The sequence below is a fragment of the Haematobia irritans genome, chromosome 5 (genome assembly GCF_050003625.1).
Source record: "Haematobia irritans isolate KBUSLIRL chromosome 5, ASM5000362v1, whole genome shotgun sequence".
In the NCBI taxonomy this organism is placed as follows: Eukaryota; Metazoa; Arthropoda; class Insecta; order Diptera; family Muscidae; genus Haematobia; species Haematobia irritans.
Genome location: NC_134401.1, coordinates 109537709 through 109565104, shown reverse-complemented (window position 1 = coordinate 109565104; position 27396 = coordinate 109537709). Strand labels below are relative to the sequence as shown.

Here is a 27396-nt window from a genome sequence, read left to right as displayed (position 1 = left end):
CGTCTTGATTTGAAATCTTATATCTTTAGAAGTAAAATCTGGAAATTTTACATTGAGTTTCAAGCAATTTTCATGATCAGTGCGCCTTCTACTCCCTCAAGAAGTGAAGTCGGTCTATATGGAGGCATTACCCAATGGACCGATAAAAACTTAATCCGATACACGTTTTTGTGAGCCTAAAATGCCAGAATATTTACAATTTCGGGCAAATCAAATAAAAACTACGGTTTCTAGAAACCCAAGGAGTTAAATCGGGAGATCGTTCTTATGGGGGCTATACTAAAATATGGACCGATACTCACCGTTTTCGGCACACCTCTTCATGACCCGAAAATACCTCTAGATTTCATATTTTAGGCAAATAGGATAAAAACTTCGGATTCTAGAAGCCCAAGAAGTAAAATCGGGAAATCGGTCTATATGGGGGCTATACCAAAATATGGACCGATACTCACCATTTTCAGCACACCTCTTTATGGTCCTAAAATACATCTAGATTTCCAATTTCAGACAAATTGGATAAAAACTACGGTTTCTATAAGCCCAAGACCCCAAATCGGGAGGTCGGTTTATATGGGGGCTATACTAAAATATGGACCGATACTCACCATTTTTGGCATACCTCTTTATGGTCATAAAATACCTCTAGATTTCAAATTTCAAGCAAATTGGATAAAAACTACGATTTCTATAAGCCCAAGACCCCAAATCGGGAGGTCGGTTTATATGGGGACTATATCAAAACCTGGACCGATATAGCCCATCTTCGAACTTGATCTGCCTGCAGACAAAAGACGAGTTTGTGCAAAATTTCAGCACGATTGCTTCATTATTGAAGACTGTAGCGTGATTACAACAGACAGACAGACAGACGGACAGACGGACATCGTTATATCGTCTTAGAATTTCTCCCTGATCAAGAATATATATACTTTATATAGTCGGAAATCGATATTTCGATGTGTTACAAACGGAATGACAAACTTATTATACCCCCGTCACCATTCTATGGTGGTGGGTATAAATACAAAGATAAAATAAACCTTTAGTGGAAGGAATAGAAGAAGCAGAAAAAAAAATTCAGCACAGCACTACTATTATTTTGAGCACAACTGTATATGTATTAGAAGTTTAGGAAAATTAGAGTCATTTTATAGAACTTTTCGACTAAGCAGTGGCGATTTTACAAGGAAAATGTTGGTATTTTAACCATTTTTGTCGATATCAGAAAAACATATATATGGGAGCTATATCTAAATCTGAATCGATTTCAACCAAATTTGGCACGCATAGCTACAATGCTAATTCTACTCCCTGTGCAAAATTTCAACTAAATCGGAATAAAAAATTGGCCTCTGTGGTCATATGAGTGTAAATCGGCCGAAAGCTATATATTGGAGCTATATCTAAATCTGAACCGATTTCAACCAAATTTGGCACGCATAGCTACAATGCTAATTCTACTCCCTGTGCAAAATTTCAACTAAATCGGAGTTAAAAATTGGCCTCTGTGGTCATATGAGTGTAAATCGGGCGAAAGCTATATATGGGAGCTATATCTAAATCTGAACCGATTTCAATAAAATTTGGCACACTTGATAACGCTACAAATTGTACTCCTAGTGAAAAATTTCCACCAAATTGGGGTAAAACTCTGGCTTCTGGGACCATATTAGTCCATATCGGGCGAAAGATATATATGGGAGCTATATCTAAATCTGAAGTGATTTCTTCCAAAATCAATAGGGTTCTATTCTGAGCCAAAACACATACTTGTGCCAAATTTGAAGTCGATTGGACTAAAACTGCGACCTAGACTTTGATTACAAAAATGTGTTCACGGACAGACGGACATGGCTATATCGACTCAGGAGCCCACCCTGAGCATTTTTTGCCAAAGACACTATGTGTCTATCTCGTCTCCTTCTGGGTGTTGCAAACATATGCACTAACTTATAATACCCTGTTCCACAGTGTGGCGCAGGGTATAATAAAAGGGCATAGGGAGGCATCCGCTTCTCTTAAGTACATACACACAAAAAATTTTTTCTCTGATTCAATCACCAAATTAATTGATCCAATTAATTTTTTAATTGAAATGTCTTCAATCACGAAAATGATAGTATCAATCACAGTTTTAATTGGGCATAGAAAAAATTCTTGATTAAAAAATTAGTTGATTTTTTCAGCAAAATTCAATTAATGTTTTAATTGATTCAATTAAAAATTTAATTGATGTTGATTGCAAAACGCAATTAATTTATTAAGGTAACTATTTTTAAAAAGGTAACTATTTTTAATTACTTAGTTAGATTGGCTTAGAGTTTTTATTTGGATTAACAAATGATTGTTTGAAATACATTTTTAATTAAAAAAGTAAAAAAACAGCACTTTTTTTAACTGAATTAGTCTTCCGAATTTGATTAAAAAGTTAATTGTATCAATTAATTTTTTAATTAAACATTTTAAAAATTTCAATCATTGACTTAATTAACTTAATGTTTCTATCATGATTAAAAAGTTAATTGTATCAATTAATTTATTAATTGAAAAAATTTTCAACTTCAATTAACTTTTTTAATTGGAAATATTTTGGTGATATTTTTTTCTGTGTACAGAGAAATAATTAAACTTTACCGAGTTACTTGAAATTTACAGAGGACTGGGGAGAGGTTACGATATTAATAGTTGATACCTGATTTTGTGATATTTGATATTTGATCTGGGACGTTTACAAAAGATACGCTACATAACTTTTCGATATTTGATCGGGGAGGAGGTCCTCCTCTAAAATTGCAAAAAAAAAAAAACAAAAATTCTTAAGTTTTCTTGAAATTTACAAAGGCAGAGGGGGAAGGTTATAAACGAAGAGGCAACCTACCTTGCCCCACACTTGAAGGAAAGTTTTAAGAATTTTCAGGGAAGGTTAGGGGTGCTATACACTACGGTGTTTGTCGATATTGTAACGGGGAAAGTGACGTCCCTTTAAAACAATAGAGCAAAATTTAAACATCTCCAATCTACTTGAAATTTACAGGGACCGTGGGAGGAGGTGATTAAGTGTATACATGATTTTTAAACTAGTATATGATTTTTCGATACCTGGTTGGGGAGGGGAAAATTTGTCGATTTACTTCGATAGAATTTATAGGGACCATTGAGTAGTTGTGAAATTAATATAGGGTACGTGATAGTCCGATATCAGGTTGGAGTGGAGCGAAGGTGGGGAGAGGGTTCCCTTTTTTTTCTTAAATTAAAAGTAGAGGATTGTCCGTAAATGGGAACTCGGTACAGACTTCTTTTTAGTAAAGAACTTAAATTTACATGAAATTGGCAGCCAACATTTTAGCAAATGTTAATGTGATAAACTTTTTTACTACTTTTGCTTTTTCCGATTTATTGGATGGGAAACATTAATTCTTTGTATGTTCACACAAAAAATTTTTTTTCTGATTCAATCACGAAATTAATTGATCCAATTAATTTTTTAATTGAAATGTCTTCAATCACGAAAATGATAGTATCAATCACAGTTTTAATTGGGCATAGAAAAAATTCTTGATTAAAAAAATAATTGATTTCATTGCCATATTTCAATTAATTTTTTAATTGATTCAATTAAAAATTTAATTGATGTTGATTGCAAAACTCAATTAATTTATTAATTAAAAAAGGTAACTATTTTCAATTAAATTCTGAATTGGCTTAGAATTTTTATTTGGATTAACAATTGATTGTTTGAAAAAAAGAATTAATTAAAAATTTAAAAAAATGTTCATCAACATCATAAACTGACTTAGTCTTCCAAATTTGATTAAAAGTTAATTGTATCAATTAACTTTTTAATTAAAAATTTTAAAATTTTCAATCATTGACTTAATTAACTTAATGTTTCTATCTTGATTAAAAAGTTAATTGTACCAATTAATTTATTAATTGAAAAAAATTTCAAATTCAATTAACTTTTTAATTGGAAATATTTTGGTGATATTTTTTTCTGTGTTATTATAATATAGTGCTTAATTTTCAAATATGTTGAGGAGAAGGATACCTTTCCTTGACAAACCACACTTAAAATTCACAAGAAATATAGAAGATTGTCCAACTACTTGATTACAGAACATTATTTAAAAAATTTGGAGGAAAGGGTACACCCTCTCTCCGACATTGTTTAAGACGAACCGTGTTACATATGCATATCCACCGTATTTGTACCTATAAACGAAAAAGCAAGTAGTTGTTTTTGTTTGAAAGAATTCAAATCTTTTCGAATTTGTTTTCAGCACGAAGGATATGGTTGACTACACAGAAAAAAATATCACCAAAATATTTCCAATTAAAAAGTTAATTGAAGTTGAAAATTTTTTCAATTAATAAATTAATTGATACAATTAACTTTTTAATCATGATAGAAACATTAAGTTAATTAAGTCAATGATTGAAATTTTTAAAATGTTTAATAAAAAAAATAATTGATACAATTAACTTTTTAATCAAATTCGGAAGACTAATTCAGTTAAAAAAAGTGCTGATTTTTTTTTTTACTTTTTTAATTAAAAATGTATTTCAAACAATCATTTGTTAATCCAAATAAAAACTCTAAGCCAATCTAACTAAGTAATTAAAAATAGTTACCTTTTTTAATTAATAAATTAATTGCGTTTTGCAATCAACATCAATTAAATTTTTAATTGAATCAATTAAAAAATTAATTGAATTTTGCTGAAAAAATCAATTAATTTTTTAATCAAGAATTTTTTCTATGCCCAATTAAAACTGTGATTGATACTATCATTTTCGTGATTGAAGACATTTCAATTAAAAAATTAATTGGATCAATTAATTTGGGGATTGAATCAGAGAAAAAATTTTTTGTGTGTAAGTTAACGCAAAATGTTCCTACAAATACCCTTCTGAAGGCGCAGCGAAGCGGGCCGGGTTACGCTAGTTGAATATAAATTACCCAGTACACAATTTTGGAAATTCTTTTCAAGTCCTTGCAATTAATGTACATCGAAGAAGGCTCTTCCAGACATTAACTTTTATTTATTTATTTTTTTTTAATTTTACTGGCTATAAAAGATAGTGAAAACATTTAAGAAACACTGTGAATTCCAAAAAATTATTTGAAAAGAGTGCTGAGACATTTCTTGGCAGACTTGCATATTTTTTTTAGCATGTTTAATTTTTTATTTTATTTTGTTGTTTTCTTATTTTTTCAAATGAAATCGGAAATTTGCACCAGATGCCTAAAAGAATGGTTTCCTGTCTATGAATGCCTAAAAGTATGGGTTCCTGCTTATGTAAAATGCATTGTTTCTAATCCGATTTTGCAAAAAGTGTGGATCCAAATGGAACATTTTTATTGCTGTTTTTGGGACAATTTGTTTGCAGGATTATAGAGCTCGACCCAAGCACCCAAAAAGCAATAATCAGCTAAAAGGTATTTATTCCATGTCTTATTATATTCTTTTAGAACTTTCTGACTATTTAGTATTCAAAAATCAATACTTTGATATTATAATGACAACAAAGGATATTTTGTACATTTTCTCCATGCAAACTTGATACTCTTACGGTAAAATGACGCTCCGCAGTACTGGCCAATTGTTCGCTGACCACACTTGTCGGCGGAGTGTTTAAATATTTTATGGCCACTGTTCTTAAATGTTGAAACTCTTCCAATATTAAGATATGTTACAATTACACGCAGAGAAAGAATATGATCACCCCAAAGATGTTTCAAGAGTAAAATGTTATGTTTGGTACATTTTTGTCGCAAAAATGTTGTTTTCTCGGGAAACATATACATGGTTGCCGAAGTCGGATACATTCTTTTCGAGAACATAGCATGGATGCTACGAAACACTTTGCTCTTGCCAACAGCTATATAATCGAACATTTCTAACTCGAGATATAATTTGGTTTTTAATGAAAAAAGAGCGAAAAACTAAACATAAAAACTGTTCCATAAAAAAAATGTTTAAACTTTTTTTTCGAATTCAGCAGATCAAAATACATAAGAAAAGTCACATCTCATCAAATGTACGTGAAAAAAAACTAGTGTTATTTTAAATGGTGTCTGTTAATTGGTTGATAGTTTTGCTGCAAGTAGAGGATGCTGATGAGGAATGTGGTAATTCCGAAACGTGCACCCATCCAACCATCTTGCAGTCTATAGGGCTTTGTCCAAATAAATTTTACAAACATTCTTTTCCTTTGTTGGTTAAGCTACTCTTGTAGTTTAGTCAACAAAATGGTTTTAAAGCTGAGATCAAAACAACAAATATGATTGAAGTACAAACCTACAATGAAAAACAAAACACTAATGAAATAAAATTTTGTTAAAATTTTTCTACAGAATTTTGCCAAAATTTTATATAGAAATGAAATGTTGACAAAATTTTTCTACAGAAATAACATTTTGAGAAAGTTTCCTATAGAAATAAAGTTTTGACAAAATTTTCTATGCAATTAAAACTTTGACAAATAACATTTTGAGAAAATTTTCTATAGAAATGAAATTTTGAAAAAATTTTCGATAGAAATAAAATTTTGACAAAATTTTCTATAGAAATAAAATTTTGACAAAATAAAATGTTGACAAAATTTCCGATAGAAATACAATTTTGACAAAATTTTCTATAGAAATAAAATTTTCATTAAAATATCTAGAGAAATAAAATTTTGACAAAATTTTCTATAGAAATAAAATTTTCATTAAAATATCTAGAGAAATAAAATTTTGACAAAATTTTCTATAGAAATAAAATTTTGAGAAACTTGTTGATAGAAATAAAATTTTGACACAATTTTTTATAGAATTAAAATTTTCTATGGAAATAAAATTTTGACAAAATTTTCTATAGAAATAAAATTTTGAGAATATTTTCTATAGAAATAAAATTTTGGTAATATTTTCTACAGAAATAAAATTTTGACAAAATTGTTGTACAGAAATAAAATTATAAGAAAAATTTCTATGGAAATAAAATGTTGACAAAATGTTCTATGGAAATAAAATTTTGACAAAATTTTCTATAGAAATAAAATTTTGACAAAAAATTCTATAGAAATAAAATTTTGACAAAATTTTCTATAGAAATAAAATTTTGACAAAATTTTCTATAGAAATTAAATTTTGACAAATTGTTGTATAGGAATAAAATTTTAACAAAATTTTCTATAGAAATAAAATTTTGACAAAATTTTCTATAGAAATAATATCTTGACAAAATTTTATATAGAAATAAAATTTTGATTAAAATGTCTATAGAAATGAAATTTTGACAAAATTTGCCATAGAAATAAACTTTTGACAAAATTTTCTAAAGAAATAAAATTTTGACAAAATAAAATGTTGACAACATTTTCTATAGAAATAAAATTTTGACAAAATTTTCTATAGAAATAAAATTTTGATTAAAATATCTAGAGAAATAACATTTTGACATTTTCTATAGAAATAAAATTTTGATTAAAATATCTAGAGAAATTAAATTTTGACAACATTTTCTATAGAAATAAAATTTTGACAAAATTGTCTATAGAAAAAAAATATTGACAAAATTTTCTATAGACATAAAATTTTGACAAAATTTTATATAGAAATAAAATATTGACAAAATTTTCTATAGAAATAAAGTTTTGGAAAAATTTTCTATAGAAATAAAATTTTGACAAAATTTTTTATAGAAATAAAATCTTGACAAAAATTTCTATAGAAATAAAATTTTGAAAAAATTTTCTATAGAAATAAAATTCGGACAAAATTTTCTATAGAAATAAAATCTTGACAAAAATTTCTATAGAAATAAAATTTTGACAAAAATTTCTATAGAAATAAAATTTTTACAAAATTTTCTATAGAAATAAAATTTTGACAAAATATTCTATAGAAATAAAATTTTGGCAAAATTTTCTATAGAAATAAAATTTTGACAAAAATTTCTATAGAAATAAAATTTTGACAAAATTTTCTATAGAAATAAAATTTTGACAAAATTTTCTATAGAAATAAAATTTTGACAAATTGTTGTATAGGAATAAAATTTTAACAAAATTTTCTATAGAAATAATATCTTGACAAAATTTTATATAGAAATAAAATTTTGATTAAAATATCTATAGAAATGAAATTTTGACAAAATTTGCCATAGAAATAAACTTTTGACAAAATTTTCTATAGAAATAAAATTTTGACAAAATAAAATGTTGACAACATTTTCTATAGAAATAAAATTTTGACAAAATTTTCTATAGAAATAAAATTTTGATTAAAATATCTAGAGAAATAACATTTTGACATTTTCTATAGAAATACAATTTTGATTAAAACATCTAGAGAAATAAAATTTTGACAACATTTTCTATAGAAATAAAATTTTGACAAAATTGTCTGTAGAAATAAAATATTGACAAAATTTTCTATAGACATAAAATTTTGACAAAATTTTATATAGAAATAAAATTGTGACAAAATTTTATATAGAAATAAAATATTGACAAAATTTTCTATAGAAATAAAGTTTTGGCAAAATTTTCTATAGAAATAAAATTTTGACAAAATTTTTTATAGAAACAAAATCTTGACAAAAATTTCTATAGAAATAAAATTTTGAAAAAATTTTCTATAGAAATAAAATTGGGACAAAATTTTCTATAGAAATAAAATCTTGACAAAAATTTATGTAGAAATAAAATTTTGACAAAAATTTCTATAGAAATAAAATTTTTACAAAATTTTCTATAGAAATAAAATTTTGACAAAATTTTCTATAGAAATAATATTTTGACAAATTTTTCTCTAGAAATAAAATTTTGACAAATTGTTCTATACACGCAAAAAAATAATTCTTTCCTCCCAAACGAAATTTTAGACAAACAAAGTTCGTTTCTCATTTGCTTTTCGCTGTAAGGAAGTGTATTTGGAAGAAAAGTATATACTTTTTGTGATAAACGTTTATTCTTTTCCAGGATGTAAAAACAATTTCATAAAGACTAGCTCAAAAAAAAACATTATTTTCTTGCTAATTGCATTGTCCCTCACATCTTTCTCACAACCATGAGGATTTTTAGTTCTTAACACCTTTTCCTGTAATACCAACAATGTAGAAGAAATTATACGATTTTATAAATTTTTAAAATTTTTTTTACCTTTCGCCTGGACGGAGAATCGAACCGCGGACCATGCACATTGTAAGCCAACACACTAACCACTGAGCTATGTACCTGTTATGGTCATCAATAGATAAATATCCATATAAGTTATATTTATATAGCATAGCTTGCGGCGCCCAAGAACCGAATAAACAAAGTTTATTTAACAGAAACAAACAGTTAGTTTGGCACCGTGGAGCAGTGGTAGCTACGTCCGACTCTCATGCCAAGGGTCGTGGGTTCGATCCCTGCTTCGGCCAAAGTTTTTTTTTTGCTTTTGTTTTTTTTTTTTACATATATTCCAGATATATTCGGAAGATTCCGAAAAAATGTTCAACATTACATTGTACTATATTAAATTTTGAACTGTAAAATGTGTCTTATTAAAGACCTAAAGTCAGAAAAGAACAGTGTTTGATATAAACGAAATGGACTGTGATGTTATTTCAAAAATAACTTTTTTTATTGAAAAAATAAAAATTTTGTAACAAACGAATTTTTTTGGTGATAAAAGTTTAAAATTTTCGAAGCAATTCAAAAAACTCTAACAAAAGAAAAACGTTTTCGGTACACGTTTTCCAAACGTTTTTTTTCTTTGCGTGTAGAAATAAAATTTTTACAAAATTTTCTATAGAAATAAAATTTTGACAAAATTTTCTATAGAAATAAAATTTGACACAATTTTTTATAGAATTAAAATTTTCTATGGAAATAAAATTTTGACAAAATTTTCTGTAGAAATAAAATTTTGAGCATATTTTCTATAGAAATAAAATTTTGGTAATATTTTCTACAGAAATAAAATTTTGACAAAGTTTTCTATAGAAATAAAATATTGTTTGTTATTGTTGGCTTCTCTTCAATCGTTATTGTTGTTTTTGATCTCAGCTTAAAGCCATGCATTGACTAAACTACAAGTGTAGCTTAACCAAGAGAGGAAAAGTATGCTTGTCAAATTTATTTGGGCAAAGCCCTATAGACTGCAAGATGGTTGGATGTACAGCTGTTTCGGAATTACCACATTCCTCATCAGCATCCTCTACTTGCAGCAAAATTATCAACCAATTATCAGAATATTATCAGAATTTGACAAGCATACTTTTCCTCTGTTGGTTAAGCTACACTTGTAGTTTAGTCAATGCATGGCTTTAAGCTGAGATCAAAAACAGCAATAACGATTGAAGAGAAGCTAACAATAACAAACAAAACGAATGAAGATAGAGGAAGCACGCTCAAAAACAAACCCAGCCATTTACATTCAAATCGATGATTTGAGTTTGGCAAAGGAAAAGAGATATGCTTGCAAATTTGTTTTAGGCAGTAGGCGACTATCAAACCCCTTTTTCGGAAGGTTCAAGTGTAGTTCACTTTGGGTTGAGTGAATTACCCGAATTTATTCTGATAATTGGTTGATAGTTTTGCTACAAGTAGAGGATGCTGATGAGGAATGTGGTAATTCCGAAACAGCTGTACATCCAACCATCTTGCAGTCTATAGGGCTTTGCCCAAATAAATTTGACAAGCATACTTTTCCTCTGTTGGTTAAGCTACACTTGTAGTTTAGTCAATGCATGGCTTTAAGCTGAGATCAAAAACAACAATAACGAAATAAAATATTGACAAAATTTTCTATAGAAATAAAATTTTGACAAAATTTTCTATAGAAATAAAATTTCGACAAACTTTTTTATAGAAATAAAATTTTGACAAAATTATCTATAGAAATCAAATTTTGACAAAATTTTCTATATAAATTAAGTTTTGATTAAAATATTTATAGAAATGAAATTTTGACAAAATTTTCTATAGAAATGAAATTTTGACAAAATTTTCTATAGAAATAAAATTTTGACAAAATTTTCTATAGAATTAAAATTTTGACAAATTTTTTATAAAAATAAAATGTTGACAAATTTTCTATAGAAATAAAATTTTGATTAAAATATCTATAGAAATAAAATATTGACAAAATTTTCTATAGAAATAAAGTTTTGGCAAAATTTTCTATAGAAATAAAATTTTGTCAGAATTTTTTATAGAAATAAAATTTTGACAAAATTGTCTATAGAAATAAAATTTTGACAAAATTTTCTATAGAAATAAAATTTTGACAAAATTTTTTATAGAAATAAAATTTTGACAAAATTTTCTATAGAATTAAAATTTTGACAAAATTTTCTATAGAATTAAAATTTTGACAAAATTTTCTATAGAATTAAAATTTTGACAAATTTTTTATAGAAATAAAATGTTGACAAATTTTCGATAGAAATAAAATTTTGACAAAATTTTCTATAGAAATAAAATTTTGACAACATTTTCTATAGAAATAAAATTTTGACAAAATGTTCTATAGAAATAAACTTTTGTCTAAATTTTTTATAGAAATAAAATTTTGACCAAATTTTCAATAGATATAAAATGTTGACAACATGTTCTATAGAAATAAAATTTTGACAAAATTGTCTATGGAAATAAAATTTTGACAAAATTTTCTATAGAAATAAAATTTTTACAAAATTGTCTATAGAAATAAAATTTTGATAAAATTGTCTATAGAAATAAAATAGTGACAAAATTTTCTATAGAAATAAAGTTTTGGCAAAATTTTCTATAGAAATAAAATTTTGTCAGAATTTTTTATAGAAATAAAATTTTGACAAAATTTTCTATAGAAATAAAGTTTTGGCAAAATTTTCTATAGAAATAAAATTTTGACAGAATTTTCTATAGAAATAAAATTTTGACAAAATGTCTATAGAAATAAAATTTTGACAAAATTTTCTATAGAAATAAAATTTTGACAAAATTTTCTATAGAAATAAAATTTTTACAAAATCTTTATAGAAATAAAATTTTGACAAATTTGTCTATAGAAATAAAATTTTGATTAAAATATCTATAGAAATGAAATTTTGACAAAATGTGCCATAGAAATAAAATTTTGACAAAATTTTCTGTAGAATTAAAATTTTGACAAAATTTTCTATAGAATTAAAATTTTGAAAATTTTTTTTATAGAAATAAAAGTGTGACAAAATTTTCTACACGCTCACAAAAAATCGCTTCTGTAACATATACTCCCAAACATATTTTGCTTCAAGCATATATATTTTTGGGTATTGCCCAAACATTTATATGTTTGATCTCTTCCAATATATAATATGTTTGAAAGCATATTGGTCTAAACAATATATGTTTGGGTAGTCTAAGTTCCAAACATTTTGTATTTTTGCATCCAAATTCAATAATGTTGTCTTCCAAAAAACAATATGTTATTATGTGACCATATAATATGTTTGGAAGCATTTTGCACCCAAAAATATTATATGCTTAAAAAAATTCTCCCAAACAATATTGTGCTCAAAATTTTATTTATTTATTTATATATTTACAATCATAATGAATTATGGAAATAAACAGGTAATATAGGTGCTAACAACATAGGTTTTCGACCTGAAAGCTCGAAATTTTGTTTCTGCCCAATTGTATATTCCCCGACATCTTTCTCACTTCCACGAGATTTTTTAGTTCTTAGTACCTTTTTCTGTAATACAAACATTGTAGAAGAAATTATTCAATTTTATGATTTTTTTTATTTTAATTTTACCTTTTGCCGGACGGGGATTCGAACAGCGGACCACACAGGTTGTAAGGATCAAAGAAGTAGATGATCAATTGCCCAAGGAAAAATAAAATGTTAATTTTGTAATAACAAGCAACAACCACCAACTTAATTCAATATCGCTCCCTGTTAAATAGCGCTCCAAGCTACTAAACACATATATGTTTATAGGCTATTTCTAAATTAATATATGTTTGCATTCAAGCATATTATATTTACAAACATTTTATGTCCCAAACATAATATGTTCTAACATATTAACATATATGTCCCAAACATGTTATGCTAGTTTATGAACATTATATGCTTGCACTCAAAAATATTGTGTTTAAAAATTTGTGTTCCAAACATATAATGTTTATAGCCAAACATATGAAAAACAGTATTTTTCATCCGTGTATATGTTCGAAATAAAATTTTGACAAAATTTTCTATCGAAATAAAATTTTGACAAAATTTTCTATATAAGTAAAATTTTGACAAAATTTTCTATAGAAATAAAATTTTGATTAAAATATCTAGAGAAATAAAATTTTGACAAAATTGTCTATAGAAATAAAATTTTGACAATATTGACTATAGAAATAAAATATTGACTTTTTTATTTTGTATTTTTTTGGTAAAATTTTCTCCAAATTTTGATAGATTATTTTTGGTTTGAGTAGGGACCGTGGTCGTCAGTTGTTTCTCATATTGAAAAAAAAGTTCGATTTTTTTTTGAAAGATTGCAATTAATAGCAAGCGACTATTAGATTGGTGATCCAAATGTCTGCTGTTTAATTAAAAAATTTATATCAAATAAAAATAGGTTTCTAGTAATGCATATTTCGTAAACAATTTTACGCGTCATATTTTTAAATTTCATATAATAATTTTTAATGCTAAATAGGTATAGATTCTATCAAAATGTTTTTAATGTAATTTTTTATAAATACGCCATTAAATTTTAAAAATAAAAAAAATCTAAAAAAAGCAACTAAACATTTGAATGCATTTAGGCTACCATTCCAATTATGATTTGTTTATTTTTAGTGTTTCAAGGACATACAAATTAAAGCTGAACTATAACTATATGTGTATTTGTGGTGACATTGACAATCTAAAGAGAAAAAAGCAATTTCATCTATACTAAGCTCTAATAAAATAGAAAAAAAATAAATACAAATTCATCATCTAAATGCATAGAAACGTTAAGAGTAATTTTTTGTATGATACTTACATTGTTTGTCATCAAATGGATCATTTAAAAAAAATTACTCCATAATTTTGTTTTTCTTGTATAGGGTGTGATTCAAAAATCCTTTTATATGATTCAAGTTTTGTGTATAGTTTTTGTTTGGCTAAATATTTTTTATACTTGTATTTTTTTATTTATTTAAACAATTCAGCTTATAGTTTTGAGGTATTCAATTTTGGGTGTGTGTTTTTGTTGCAAACATTTTGTGTTAAATTTTATTGTAGAATTTTTATTTCCAATTGTTTGAGATGTAATGGAGTGTTTGATTGAAAGTGTCTATAGCTTCAGTTTTAAAAGTCGGGGAATTCATCTAGAAGAAAATGCATTTTTAACAAAATTCATACCAATTAAAGAAAATCATTCTATTTTTTTATGTTTTTTTTTTATTTCCAATTCGATAGGTAGAAGGGAAACTTTTTTTTTGGAAAATCAAGCTTAGAAAATAGAAAAAAGGGATTATTAAAAACTAGAAAAAACGTGATTTGGTATTGTTGTGAATGGTTTTTTAACATTTATCATTCCTCTTTTTAATAATTAATTGTTTGCGTTTTTATAATCTCTAAAGGGATCGTAGCACATTCCAATTATTTTTTGATTATTTTTTGCGGATTATTGATGCTAATTTCAAGATGCTTCAGTGGATACTTCAAATTTAGGTAATCGGCAAGGAGCTACGGGAACTGGTTTTAGAATGCACTGGTGTGGAAATTTTGCAATTATATTTTTTTATGTATGAAGTCAATAGAATAAGTTGTGGGTTCATTATTGAAATTGTATTGATTAAGGGGGAAGAATAGGAAAAATTATTGAATGTTGATTAGTGGCAAATTTTCATCTTATCTAAAATGAATGATATATGAATGGTGGTATGGCATTCAATTTTAAAACATATACGAAAAGGAAGTTTTTTTATTTTTTATTAATAATCAACACTGAGATAACGAATAAATTATTTTAAATAATTTCCGGTCTTTGTTTTTTTTTTAATCATACACAATACATTGGGAAACATTTGGGTCATTAATAAAATTGAATAATATCGAATTTTCTTGTTTTATGTAATATTAACGAAACGCTTTTTAGAAAAAAAAATGTATATAGAAAATTTTACAATAATTTGTATTGTGAAATAAAATAATAACTTACCTTAATTTAAGTTTTGAATATGTGGGGATTTTCTTCACTAGGGATATAAAAGTTGTCCTAAGATTCATAGAGGTTAATCGACTTTTGATATTATCGATTAATCGATTTTTTAATGAAAAAAAAGAAAAGTCGAATTGGCCTTGGAAATTGAACGCAATTAAAAGAAAAAAAAAGTAAATAAGACCGAAAGTTCGGCCAGGCCGAATCTTGTGTATCCTCCAACGTAGATTACATAAAATATAACTTGGGTTGTGGTAGGAGGATCTATAAATTTCCGCTACGGGGAAATTGGTGCAAATTGCTACTAATGGACCTATCACAGTACTGGTATCAATGTTTATCGTCATTTTTAAATTTTTATATAATTAAAATAAAATTTTTATATAATTGCTATACTCTCTCAATATACGAGTAAAAATCTTATTGGACCCACCCATTTTTCTGAAACACAATTATTGTTCTATATATTGCAAAAGTTTTTCCTTTCTCGTGGAGAGTTTGTTCCAGACTATTTCATGAGGTTCTGTCTGTGGAGTAATCCTACTAAGATGTCTTAGGACGTGTCTTTTGGAATGAGTCCAAGACGTGTCCTATTGTGTAAATTTACCCCGTCAATGAAAAACCCATGTTAAAGTGACTGGTACCTTCCATACGTTTTGACCAGAAGAGGGACTGTCCTGTACCGGTCCTGGGGTTGATTTCCAGTAGAATAATTATGAATCAATATGAACAATTTTTCGCTAAATTTCAACCGGATCAGATGAAATTTGTTCGTCCATGAAGCTTCCGAAATTAGATTTTCTGGTGTTGGTTTATATGGGAACTATATATGTAATTATGGACCGATACGAAACAATTTTTGTATGATCCTCCAAGAAGTTCCTGATGTAAAATCTGGTCATTGGTTTACATGGGGGCTATACGAGTATATATATAATTATGGGCCGATGTGGCCCAATTTTTTTCCGATGTAACCAATTTGTAATATCATCCGACCTACATAAATACACGCAAAGAATAAAAAAACGTTTGGAAAACGTGTACCGAAAACGTTTTTCTTTTGTAAGAGTTGTTTTGAATTGCTTCGAAAATTTTAAACTTTTATCACCAAAAAAATTCATTTGTTACAAAGTTTTTATTTTTTCAATAAAAAAAGTTATTTTTGAAACAACAACAGAGTCCATTTCGTTTATATCAAACACTCTTCTTTTCTGACTTTTGGTCTTTAATAAAACACATTTTACAGTTCAAAATTTAATATAGTACAATGTAATGTGGAACATTTTTTTTCGGAATCTTCCGAACATATGTAGAATGTATGTAAAAAAAAAAAAACTTTGGTCGAAGCAGGGATCGAACCCACGACCCTTGGCATGAGAGTTAGACATAGCAACCACTGCTCCACGGTGCCAAACTAAATGTTTGTTTCTGTTAAATAAACTTTGTTTATTCGGTTCGTGGGCGCCGCAAGCTATGCTATATAAATATAACTTATATGGATATTTATCTCTTGATGACCATAACAGGTACATAGCTCAGTGGTTAGTGTGTTGGCTTACAAAGTGCATGGTCCGCGGTTCGATTCTCCGTCCAGGCGAAAGGTAAAAAAATTTTAAAAATTTATAAAATCGTATAATTTCTTCTACATTGTTTGTATTACAGAAAAAGGTGCTAAGAACTAAAAATCTTCGTGGAAGTGAGAAAGATGTGAGGGAAAATGCAATTAGCCAGAAAAAATTTTTTTTTGAGTTAGTCTTTATGAAATTGTTTTTACATCCTGGAAAAGAATAAACGTTTATCACAAAAAGTATATACTTTTCTTCAAAATACACTTCCTTACAGCGAAAAGCAAATGAGAAACGAACTTTGTTTGTCTAAAATTTCGTTTGGGAGGAAAGAATTATTTTTTTGCGTGTAGCAACTACTTGTGCCATGTTTCAAGCCGATCGCTTGTTTCGTTCGAAAGATAGCGGACGGGCGGACGGACAGCCGGGCTGAAGGACGGACATCCTAGATCGATTCAGAATATAACCAAGACCCAGAATATATACTTGATGGGATCTGAGACCTATATTTCGATGTGTTACAAGCGGAATGACAAAGTTAATAAACCAAATTAAAAATGCGTAATTTTTGACAATTTATTCCGAAAAAACGTGTAACAAACTGATCACAGCCAACATGCCGATACAGCGCAGTAAAAACGACCCATCTTCTGAGTCAATTCGCGAATCGATCCAATTTTTGGCTTCCTCATAAGAAAGAAAATGCTGATCAATCAGGTTATGTGTCATCGATCGGAACAAATGGTAAATAGAAGAAGTAATGTCTGAGCTATATGGAGTATTGCCACATGTGCGGGTATTGCAACTCGTGGCTAATTATCATTCTATGCTCGACTCAAATGTTCGATATAAAGCCGTTGTGATTGTTTCACTCGATTGTAGCAGCTCTGAACTGTTCCTTCTCACCAGAAGGAGAAAGATAATGGAATACAAAGCTCTTGAATTTCAAGAGACCAAGATGAGTCTATCGAAATCAGTAAGATACCTGGGAGTTCTCTTGGATTCTAAAGTGAACTGGATGGAAAATACCGCAGATCGTATATAGATGCCGCATTGGGCATTCTAATCTTGTCAAAAATTAGTAGGCGATTTGCACATAAAGAAACAGCAGAGGTGACACTCGAGAGACTCAAAAACTTAGCACCCTGGATGGAAAGCACTGCTTGACACCGTTGCCGTAGAAAGCTTAGGTTTCTCATTGAATACCATAATGTAACTCTGTGCTAGGTAATTGGGCACTGTGGAATAAAAGGAAATGAAGAAAGAACGAATAATGTCCTTGCAGAGGTTTTTCCTTTGTGACCTTCATATCCTTAAAGTATTTATGGACATTGGGCCTATTCCAACAATACTCGTAACACACTTGGGAAACACGTGGTAAGAATTGACCTCAAAGATGATGACATTTGCAGATAGTGTCTGGATCCGGAAGTTACGGTGTACTCGTATCACTTCCTGTGCCAGTGCTCAGCATTATGTAACCGAGAGTTTGATTTCAAAAATGTGTTCACAGACAGACGGACATGGCTGAATCGACTCAGTGACCTGCCCTTAGCAGTATTGCCAAAGACGCTATGTGTATGCGCTGATTTATAATACTCTGTTCACAGTGTGGTTCAGGATAGAGGTATACGCGTGAAACGAAATTGTAGTGAAACGCATAATTCACGCGTGAACAAAATCCAAAGCAACTCTCGTGAATGTGCGTGAATATGTTAACATTTCTGCAAAATCACGCTAATGAAAAAAATCAAGATTTACTTCAAAATCGTATGTTAATCACGTCAGTTATCTAAATAACTTAACTTTTGGAATATATAGATGAACAATAGAATATTCAGATAACTGATTTATGTAAATGTGTAGATCCACGAAGATTTTTATACCAAGAGTGTATAAAAAATTAAAAACATGCAACAAACAGAAGCACACGCAAAAAAATAATTCTTTCCTCCCAAACGAAATTTTAGACAAACAAAGTTCGTTTCTCATTTGCTTTTCGCTGTAAGGAAGTGTATTTGGAAGAAAAGTATATACTTTTTGTGATAAACGTTTATTCTTTTCCGGGATGTAAAAACAATTTCATAAAGACAAACTCAGAAAAAAACATTGTTTTCTTGCTAATTACATTTTCTCTCACATCTTTCTCACATCCCCGAGATTTTTTAGTTCTTAACACCTTTTCCTGTAATACCAACAATGTAGAAGAAATTATACGATTTTATGAATTTTTAACATTTTTTACCTTTCGCCTGGACGGAGAATCGAACCGCGGACCATGCACTTTGTGAGCCAACACACTAACTAGCTACACAGAAAAAATATCACCAAAATATTTCCAATTAAAAAGTTAATTGAAGTTGAAAATTTTTTCAATTAATAAATTAATTAATACAATTAACTTTTTAATCATGATAGAAACATTAAGTTAATTAAGTCAATGATTGAAAATTTAAAAATTTTTAATTAAAAAATTAATTGATACAATTAACTTTTTAATCAAATTCGGAAGACTAAGTCAGTTAAAAAAGTGATGAACATTTTTTTAAATTTTTAATAAAATTTTTTTCAAACAATCAATTGTTAATCCATATAAAAATTCTAAGCCAATTCAAAATGTAATTGAAAATAGTTACCTTTTTTAATTAATAAATTAATTGAGTTTTGCAATCAACATCAATTAAATTTTTAATTGAATCAATTAAAAAATTAATTGAAATTTGGTAATGAAATCAATTAATTTTTTAATCAAGAATTTTTTCTATGCCCAATTAAAACTATGATTGATACTATCATTTTCGTGATTGAAGACATTTCAATTAAAAAATTAATTGGATCAATTAATTTCGTGATTGAATCAGAAATTTTTTTTTGTGTGTATGTACCTGTTATGGTCATCAATAGATAAATATCCATATAAGTTTTATTTATGTAGCACAGCTTGCGGCGCCCACGAACCGAATAAACAAAGTTTATTTAACAGAAACAAACATTTAGTTTGGCACCGTGGAGCAGTGGTTGCTACGTCCGATTTGCATGCCAAGGGTCGTGGGTTCGATCCCTGCTTCGACCAAAGTTTTTTTTTTACATATATTCCAGATATATGCGAAAGATTCCGAAAAAATGTTCAACATTACATTGTAGTAAAATGTGTCTTATTAAAGACCCAAAGTCAGAAAAGAACAGTGTTTGATATAAACGAAATGGACTGTGTTGTTGTCTCAAAAATAACTTTTTTTATTGAAAAAATAAAAATTTTGTAACAAACGAATTTTTTTGGTGATAAAAGTTTAAAATTTTCGAAGCAATTCAAAAACCTCTAACAAAAGAAAAACGTTTTCGGTACACGTTTTAAAAACTTTTTTTCTGTGCGTGCACTGGTGGCAGTTTGCATCAATTTCTCATAGGGTAGTTACCTTTGCTCATTCCCGATTGTCCGTGAGTAAAATTTCACTCATCCGCACACCTCTACCCAGCAAAAAAGCGTCGTCAAAAAAACAGTGAAAATGTTCTTTTTGGATCCGGAAGTGGTGCAAAATTAACGCAGAAGCAACGAATTTAATATGGGCTTGTCATAGTACGGATGTCCACCATTTCAACAGCTGTTGCACTGAATTTGCATTACTTCTTAAGGTGTGAAGCGAATCCAATGTTTTGGATGTGAATTAAGAAATTTTGTGATATTTTGGCGAATAAAATTTTTAATTTTTTTTTATGATTTTTAATGTATTATAACGCTTGTCTGGAACGTTTGACATCAAATATTTTCAAAAAACCAAATTTTTTATAAAAAGGCTTTAGCATTTTTTCGGCAAAATTTAAATAATTTGTACTATTTTAATAATATTTAATCTGTTTTTAACCTTTTTGAAACAATACAATTTTAAATTTCTCTTTAGAAATATGATAAAAGCGAGTTATAAAAAAATTGACTCAAACAATCTTCATGTGCAGTTAAAATAAAGAACATCTTAGGGAGGACATTTTTGGAAGTGCTTTTAAAGTTGTGCCTTTAGAATAATTTCCAAGTTTTTTTGCTGGGTAGTTTAGGCTATAGTTAAAAAAAAAAAAACAAAACTCCCCAAAAACTTAAGATAGGGAACGGAATCCAAGGAACGATATAAATTCCCAACGACACAAATGAGAAACAACTCCCCATTAATTTTTGTTATTGTTATCTCTAGATGGGAGCCACCGTGGTGCAATGGTTAGCATGCCCGCCTTGCATACACAAGGCGGGCATGCTGCTTCGACCGAACACAAAAAGTTTTTCAGCGGTGGATTATCACACCTCAGTAATGCTGGAGACATTTCTGAGGGTTTCAAAGCTTCTTTAAGTGGTTTCACTGCAATGTGGAACGCCGTTCGGACTCGGCTATAAAAAGGAGGTCCCTTGTTATTGAGCTTAACATGGAATCGGGCAGCACTCAGTGATAAGAGAGAAGTGCACCAATGTGGTATCACAATGGACTGAATAGTCTAAGTGAGCCTGATACATCGGGCTGCCACCTAACCTAACCTATCTGTAGATCAAATTGTGGACATAATTTATTTCTAATTTCGGCAATTTATTTGCTAAATAGAAAGCGCAATTTTCATTAGGCACGCATTTAAGGTTGGTCCAATCACTCCAATACTTACCTTATATGCTCATATATTTACAGGAAAATTATGAATAAATTGCAAGAAAACAAAAACCACAAATAAAATTGACAACCTTTCTAAAATACCAATAAAAAATAATTTAATTTGTATTAATTAATAATTTTTGATTGTTTTTTACATTCAAGAAAATATACAAATATAGTGATTTTACAATCAATTACCAAAACGAAAAAACAAGATTATTGTAAAAGAGAATAATAGAGAGTTCAAGGTAAAGAGAAAACGAGAGAGTATTGAATTGAAACACATGCTGTGATAGTGATAATTCTATTTCGCAATTAACTGTTGTATTACAGTAATCAATATTTACTTATTAAGTGAAGAGAGAGAAAGAGGGAGAAAAAGAGAAATGTATACAATTGGTGTGCTAGGTGTTTGAAGGGAACAAATGGGGAATTTTATGGTAGAAGTTTTGTCTTCAATCAACTCGATATCAAAATCGAAAGGTTACACAAATACCATGACAATATCGCTAAGCCCATGTATGGGGTCATAATAACACTTTTATTGAAATTTAAAGCAGTTTGGCAATATCCCTCTCTTAAATCGTAACATATGAGGGATTATGGATATGTAAAAGTCCTCCATAAAATAGAGTTGGGGGGAACTTGTTATTATTGACATTTCTATTGGGTTATACAATGAGATCCATTGCCATTGATTTGTTCTCTTGATGGATTAGTTTTCATTTTATTACTACGATTACGGGTACCACAAAATCCTCTAGCATCCATACCAGTTATGGAGGAGTTACTGCTAGATGGTTCGGTTAACATTAATTCGGGCACAATCTTGGATGCGGCTTTGTTAGTTCTCCATAAATGCCATTTGTGACGTAAAGATGAGGATTTCGATTTTGCATCTTCATTGCCATTCTCTTGATCTAATTCTCTGGACATATTTGCTGGATGATTCATTACTACAACATTGGCCATTTGGCCCCAAGTGGCCTGGGTACTACGAAGATGTAAAACCAATTGTGTATGGGCCCTTTTAACAATGCGCGAATCGTAATTCTCCACAATGATAATGGGAGTGGGAACTTTTGATTGCCTTTTGCCGGAACTTCCAAAGGACTTTCCCTGAAGACCGGAAGATGTGTTGGATGGAATATTTACATTGGCCAAAGCCTGTGGTTGTAAGGATTGACAATTCCGATTAGATTGTATAATACGTGTCTTAAGACTACGCCATCGAAAGAAGCTACGAAAACGTTGACGTCGATCTTGGGCTAAAATATCCTGGACTTGTTGCACATCCTGCACCAAATCTGGTTGTTGCGATGTTTTATAGTCCATCGAACAATGGGTCTGAGTACTAGTATGACTAACATCATGTCTTAGGGAATTTGACAAGTGATTGGAATTTGGGATTGAGTTTTGATTGTATTGGTGTTGGGGTGTAGTGGGTGGTGTTCTATTACGTGAGGATGTGCTATCATAGGATTGGTGGTGGTTGTGGTTACAATTATTATTGCTATTTGGATGTTGCTGATTACAATTGTTGCTGTTGGGATGTAGTTGGTGTTGATTTTGATTGTGGTTGTTATGGAAATTAAGTGCCTTGCAACTACTGGTAATCCATGCGTGCATAGAAACAGGACGTAAACGTGCCTGGGATTGTGATTGTGGTGGTGGAGATGGTGGCGGTGTTGGCATGCTTGGATTCGGTAGTGCTAATCTATGGATATGATCGTAGGATGCTGATAACATACCTGTGCGCTCATCATGATAATCATCATCATCCGAACTTTCCAGACGATCCTCTACCAATGATGTCTGTCTCGAAAGACCCTGTGAGTATATATGTGTATACGTGTGTGTGTGTGTGAGAGAGAGAGTATTCGAAAGAGAGCGTGAATAGAGCAATTGTAAAGTTGTGTTTAGTGTATATATTTTTGTTGTTGCGGTTGTAGTGCATGAGTAATTATGTGTTCATATAAGATCCAGGAAAAAAAGAAACAAAAAAAGAAGAAAAAAAGAATAAAAGCCAAAAATAATAAAAAACAATATACATAGGTGTTTTTTTATAATTCTAAATATTAATAATTTTTTTATATTATATTTAATAAACATAGTTATATCATATGCTATTTAGTATATTATTATTATTGTATATAGTATGTATTAGGTAATATTAATGAGTTTTGAATTAAAAAAATATTTAGGTGTTTTTTTAATTAAAAAAAAAAAACAATAATAATAATAATAAATAAAAAATAAAAATTATACTAATATAATTATACTAATAAGGTAAGAAATTTGACCTGACCTACTGCTAGGTTCCTTCCACCATGGCTCGCTTTCGCAGAAGATACTAGTTTGTAACTACACTATAGATTATTGCCCTATATCGGATAATTGGAGGATTGTTTGCTATGGTTTGTGTGGGAGCTTTACAACACTGATAGAAACAATTTCGTAATATACACGAAATGTGTTATAAAAATTTATCCAACGAAACAATTTCATAAAAACAACGAACATTTTCGTTATTGTAATGAATTTTATATAACCACACATTTTAAAATTTTGTCTAAATTTTTATTTCTATAGAAAATTTTGTCAAAATTTTATTTCTGTAGAAAATTTTGACGAAATATATATTATAGAAATTTTCGTCAATAGTTTATTTCTATAGACTTTTTTCGTCAAGGTTTTATTTCTATAGAAAATTTTGTCAAAAATTTATTTTTATACAAAATTTTGCCAAAATTTAATTTCTATCGAAAATTTTGTTAAAATTTTAGTTACTGTCAAAATTTAATTTCTATAGAAACTTTTGTCAAAACATTATATCTATAGAAAATTTTGTCAAAATTTTATTTCAATAGAAATTTTATCACAATTTTATTTCTATAGAAAATTTTGTCAAACTTTTATTCTTATCGAAAATTTTGTTCAAATTGTAATTCTATACAAAAATATATAGAAAGCTTGGTCAAAATTTTATTTCTATAGAAAAATTGTCGAAGAAAATTTTTTCTATAGAAAATTTTGTCAAAATATTATATCTACAGGAAGCAATGTCAAAAAAATATTTCTATAGAAAATTTTGTTAAAATATAATTTCTAAAATTTTATTTATTGTCAAAAAATTTTTTTTATGTAATATTGTCAATATTTTATTTCTATAGGCAATTTCGCCAAAGTTTTATTTCTATAGAAAATTGTACCAAATTTTTTTTCTATAGAAAATTTTGTCAAAATTCTATTCCTATAGAAAATTTTGTCAATATTTTATTTCTATAGAAAATCTTTTATTTATATAGAAAATTTTATTTCTATAGAAAACATATCAAAGAAAATTATTTCTATAGAAAGTTTTGTCCAAATTTTATATTCTGATAATTGGTTGATAGTTTTGCTGCAAGTAGAGGATGCTGATGAGGAATGTGGTAATTCCGAAACGTGCGTCCATCCAACCATCTTGCATTCTATAGGACTTTGCCCAAATAAATTTGACAAACATTCTTTTCCTCTGTTGGTTAAGCTACACTTGTAGTTTAGTCAATGTATGATTTTAAGCTGCAATAAAAAAACAACAACAAATTGTATTTCTACAAAAAATTTTGTCAATATTTTATTTCCATAGAAAATTTTGTCAAAATTTTATTTCTAAATTTTGTCAAAATTTTAGTTATTGTCAAAATGTTATTTTTAGAGAAAATGTCAAAATTTTGTTACTATAGAAAATTTTGTCAATATTTGATTTCTATGGAAAATTTTGTCAAAATTTTATTCCTATAGCAAATTTTGTCAAACTTTTATTACTATGGAAAATTTTGTCCAAATTTTATTTCTATAGAAAGCTTGGTCAAAATTTTATTTCTATATAAAGCTTGTCAAAGAAAATTATTTCTATAAAAAATTTTGTCAAAATGTTGCGAAAATTTTATTTCTGCAGGAAACATTGTCAAAACCTTATTTCTATAGTAAACTTGGTCAAAACTTTATTTCTATAGAAAACTTGTAAAAAATATGTAAATTTTTGTCTATTTTTATACCCTTCACCACTACTGTGGTACAGGGTATAATAAGTTTGTGCATTTGTATGTAACGCCAAGAAATAGTGGTCATAGACCCATCTTTTAGTATACCGATCGGCTTAGAATTAAATTCTGAGTCGTTTTAGCGATGTACGTCTGTCTGTCTGTCCGTCCGTCCGTCTGTCTGTATATGTAATTTTGTGCACAAAGTACAGCTCGCAATTTAAGTCCGATCGTCCTCAAATTTGGCATAGGGCCGTTTCTTCGGACAGAGACAATCGTTATTGGTTTTGGAAAAAATCGGTTCAGATTTATATATAGCTGCCATTTATATTTATCCCCGATTTGGTCATAGTTAGCGTGTTTATCAACCGATTTTCTTGAAATACCGTACATCCAAATATTTTATGAATCTCGAAAATCTTGCAAAATATCAGCCAAATCGGTTCAGATTTAGATATAGCTCCCATATATATCTTTCGTCCGATTTAGACTCATATGACCACAGAGGCCAAAGTTTACTACCGATCTTCGTGAAATTTTCCACAGAGGGTAGAATTGACATTGTACCAATGCTTATATCTTTCGTCCGATTTGAACTTATATGGCCACAAAAGCCAGACTTTTGCCGTGATTTGCTTCAAATTTTGCACAAGGGGTACGTTTAATAGTATCGGTAATTGTGCCAAATTTGTTGAAATCGGTTTAGATTTAGATATGGCTCCCATATATATCTTCCGTCCGATTTGCACTCATATGACCAGGGGGCCAATGTTATACTCCCATTTACGTGAAATTTCGCATAGATAGCAGAATTATTATTCTAACTATACATGTCAAATTTAGTCAAAATCGGTTCAGATTGTATATAGCTCCCATATATACGTACACCAGAGTTGGGGAAATATGGTAGACTGTTACACATTTTAGACCCATTTTCAATGGAAGTTTCCTCCAATAAACTGGATAGCGTTAGCCGATTTAAATTTTAATTCTAGAGATTTTGTAGAAGTAAAAAAATTGTCTCCTTTATATAGCTTCCAGCAAATGTTAAGTAGTTGAGATGGTAACACAAATTTTGGCCTACATAGGGGTGAAGGGTATAATATAGTCGGTCCCGCCCGACTTTAGACTTTACTTACTTGTTTTCTTTATATAATATAGTCAATATTTTATTTCTATAGGAAATTTCGTCAAAATTTTATTTCTATAGAAGATTTTCTTAAAATTTTATTTCTATAGAAGATTTTCTTAAAATTTTATTGCTATAGAAGATTTTGCCAAAATTTTATTTTTGTAGAAAATTTTGTCAAAATTTGATTTCTATAGAAAATTTTGTCAAAACTTTATTTCTACAAAAATTTTTGTCAATATTTTATTTCCATTGAAAATTTTGCCAATTTTTATACCCTTCACCACTACTGTGGTACAGGGTATAATAAGTTTGTGCATTTGTATGTAACGCCAAGAAGGAAAAGTCTGAGACCCATCGTTTAGTATACCGATCGTCTTAGAATTAAATTCTGAGTCGATTTAGCGATGTCCGTCTGTCTGTCTATCTGTCTGTCTGTCCGTCTGTCTGTCTGTTGATGTATTTTTGTGTGCAAAGTACAGCTCGCAGTTTTAGTCCGATTGTCCTAAAATTTGGTATAGGGTCCTGTTTCGACTCAAAGACGATCCCTATTGATTTTGTAAAAAATCGGTTCAGATTTAGATATAGCTGCCATATATATTTTTCACCGATCTGGTCATAATTGGCGTGTATATCAACCGATCTTCCTCAAATTCCGTACATCCGAATATTTTATGAGTCTCGAAAAACTTGCAAAATATCAGCAAAATCGGTTCAGATTTATATAGTTTTCGCCCGATTTACACTCATTTGCCCACAGAGGCCAATTTTTTGCTCCGATTTAGTTGAAATTTTGCATAGGGAGTAGAATTAGCGTTGTAACTATGCGTGCCAAATTTGTTTGAAATCGGTTCAGATTTAGATATAGCTCCCATATAT

At 28.8% G+C, this 27396-nt stretch overlaps 1 protein-coding gene across 3 annotated transcripts in view; it reads right to left on the bottom strand.

The window, feature by feature from the left end:
- The window catches only part of LOC142238399 (protein qui-1), a 257385-nt gene that overhangs the window by 3281 nt on the left and 226708 nt on the right, over positions 1 to 27396 (bottom strand). The window contains exon 17 of one of the 3 annotated variants that reach the window (XM_075310038.1): positions 23112 to 23190. The exons of 1 other annotated variant lie outside the window; for it this stretch is intronic. In XM_075310038.1, coding sequence (XP_075166153.1) covers positions 23112 to 23190 — 79 coding nt within the window. Of the gene's footprint in view, positions 1 to 21441; positions 23191 to 27396 lie in introns of those variants that run through there. One more of the 3 variants, XM_075310037.1, reaches the window with a different exon arrangement.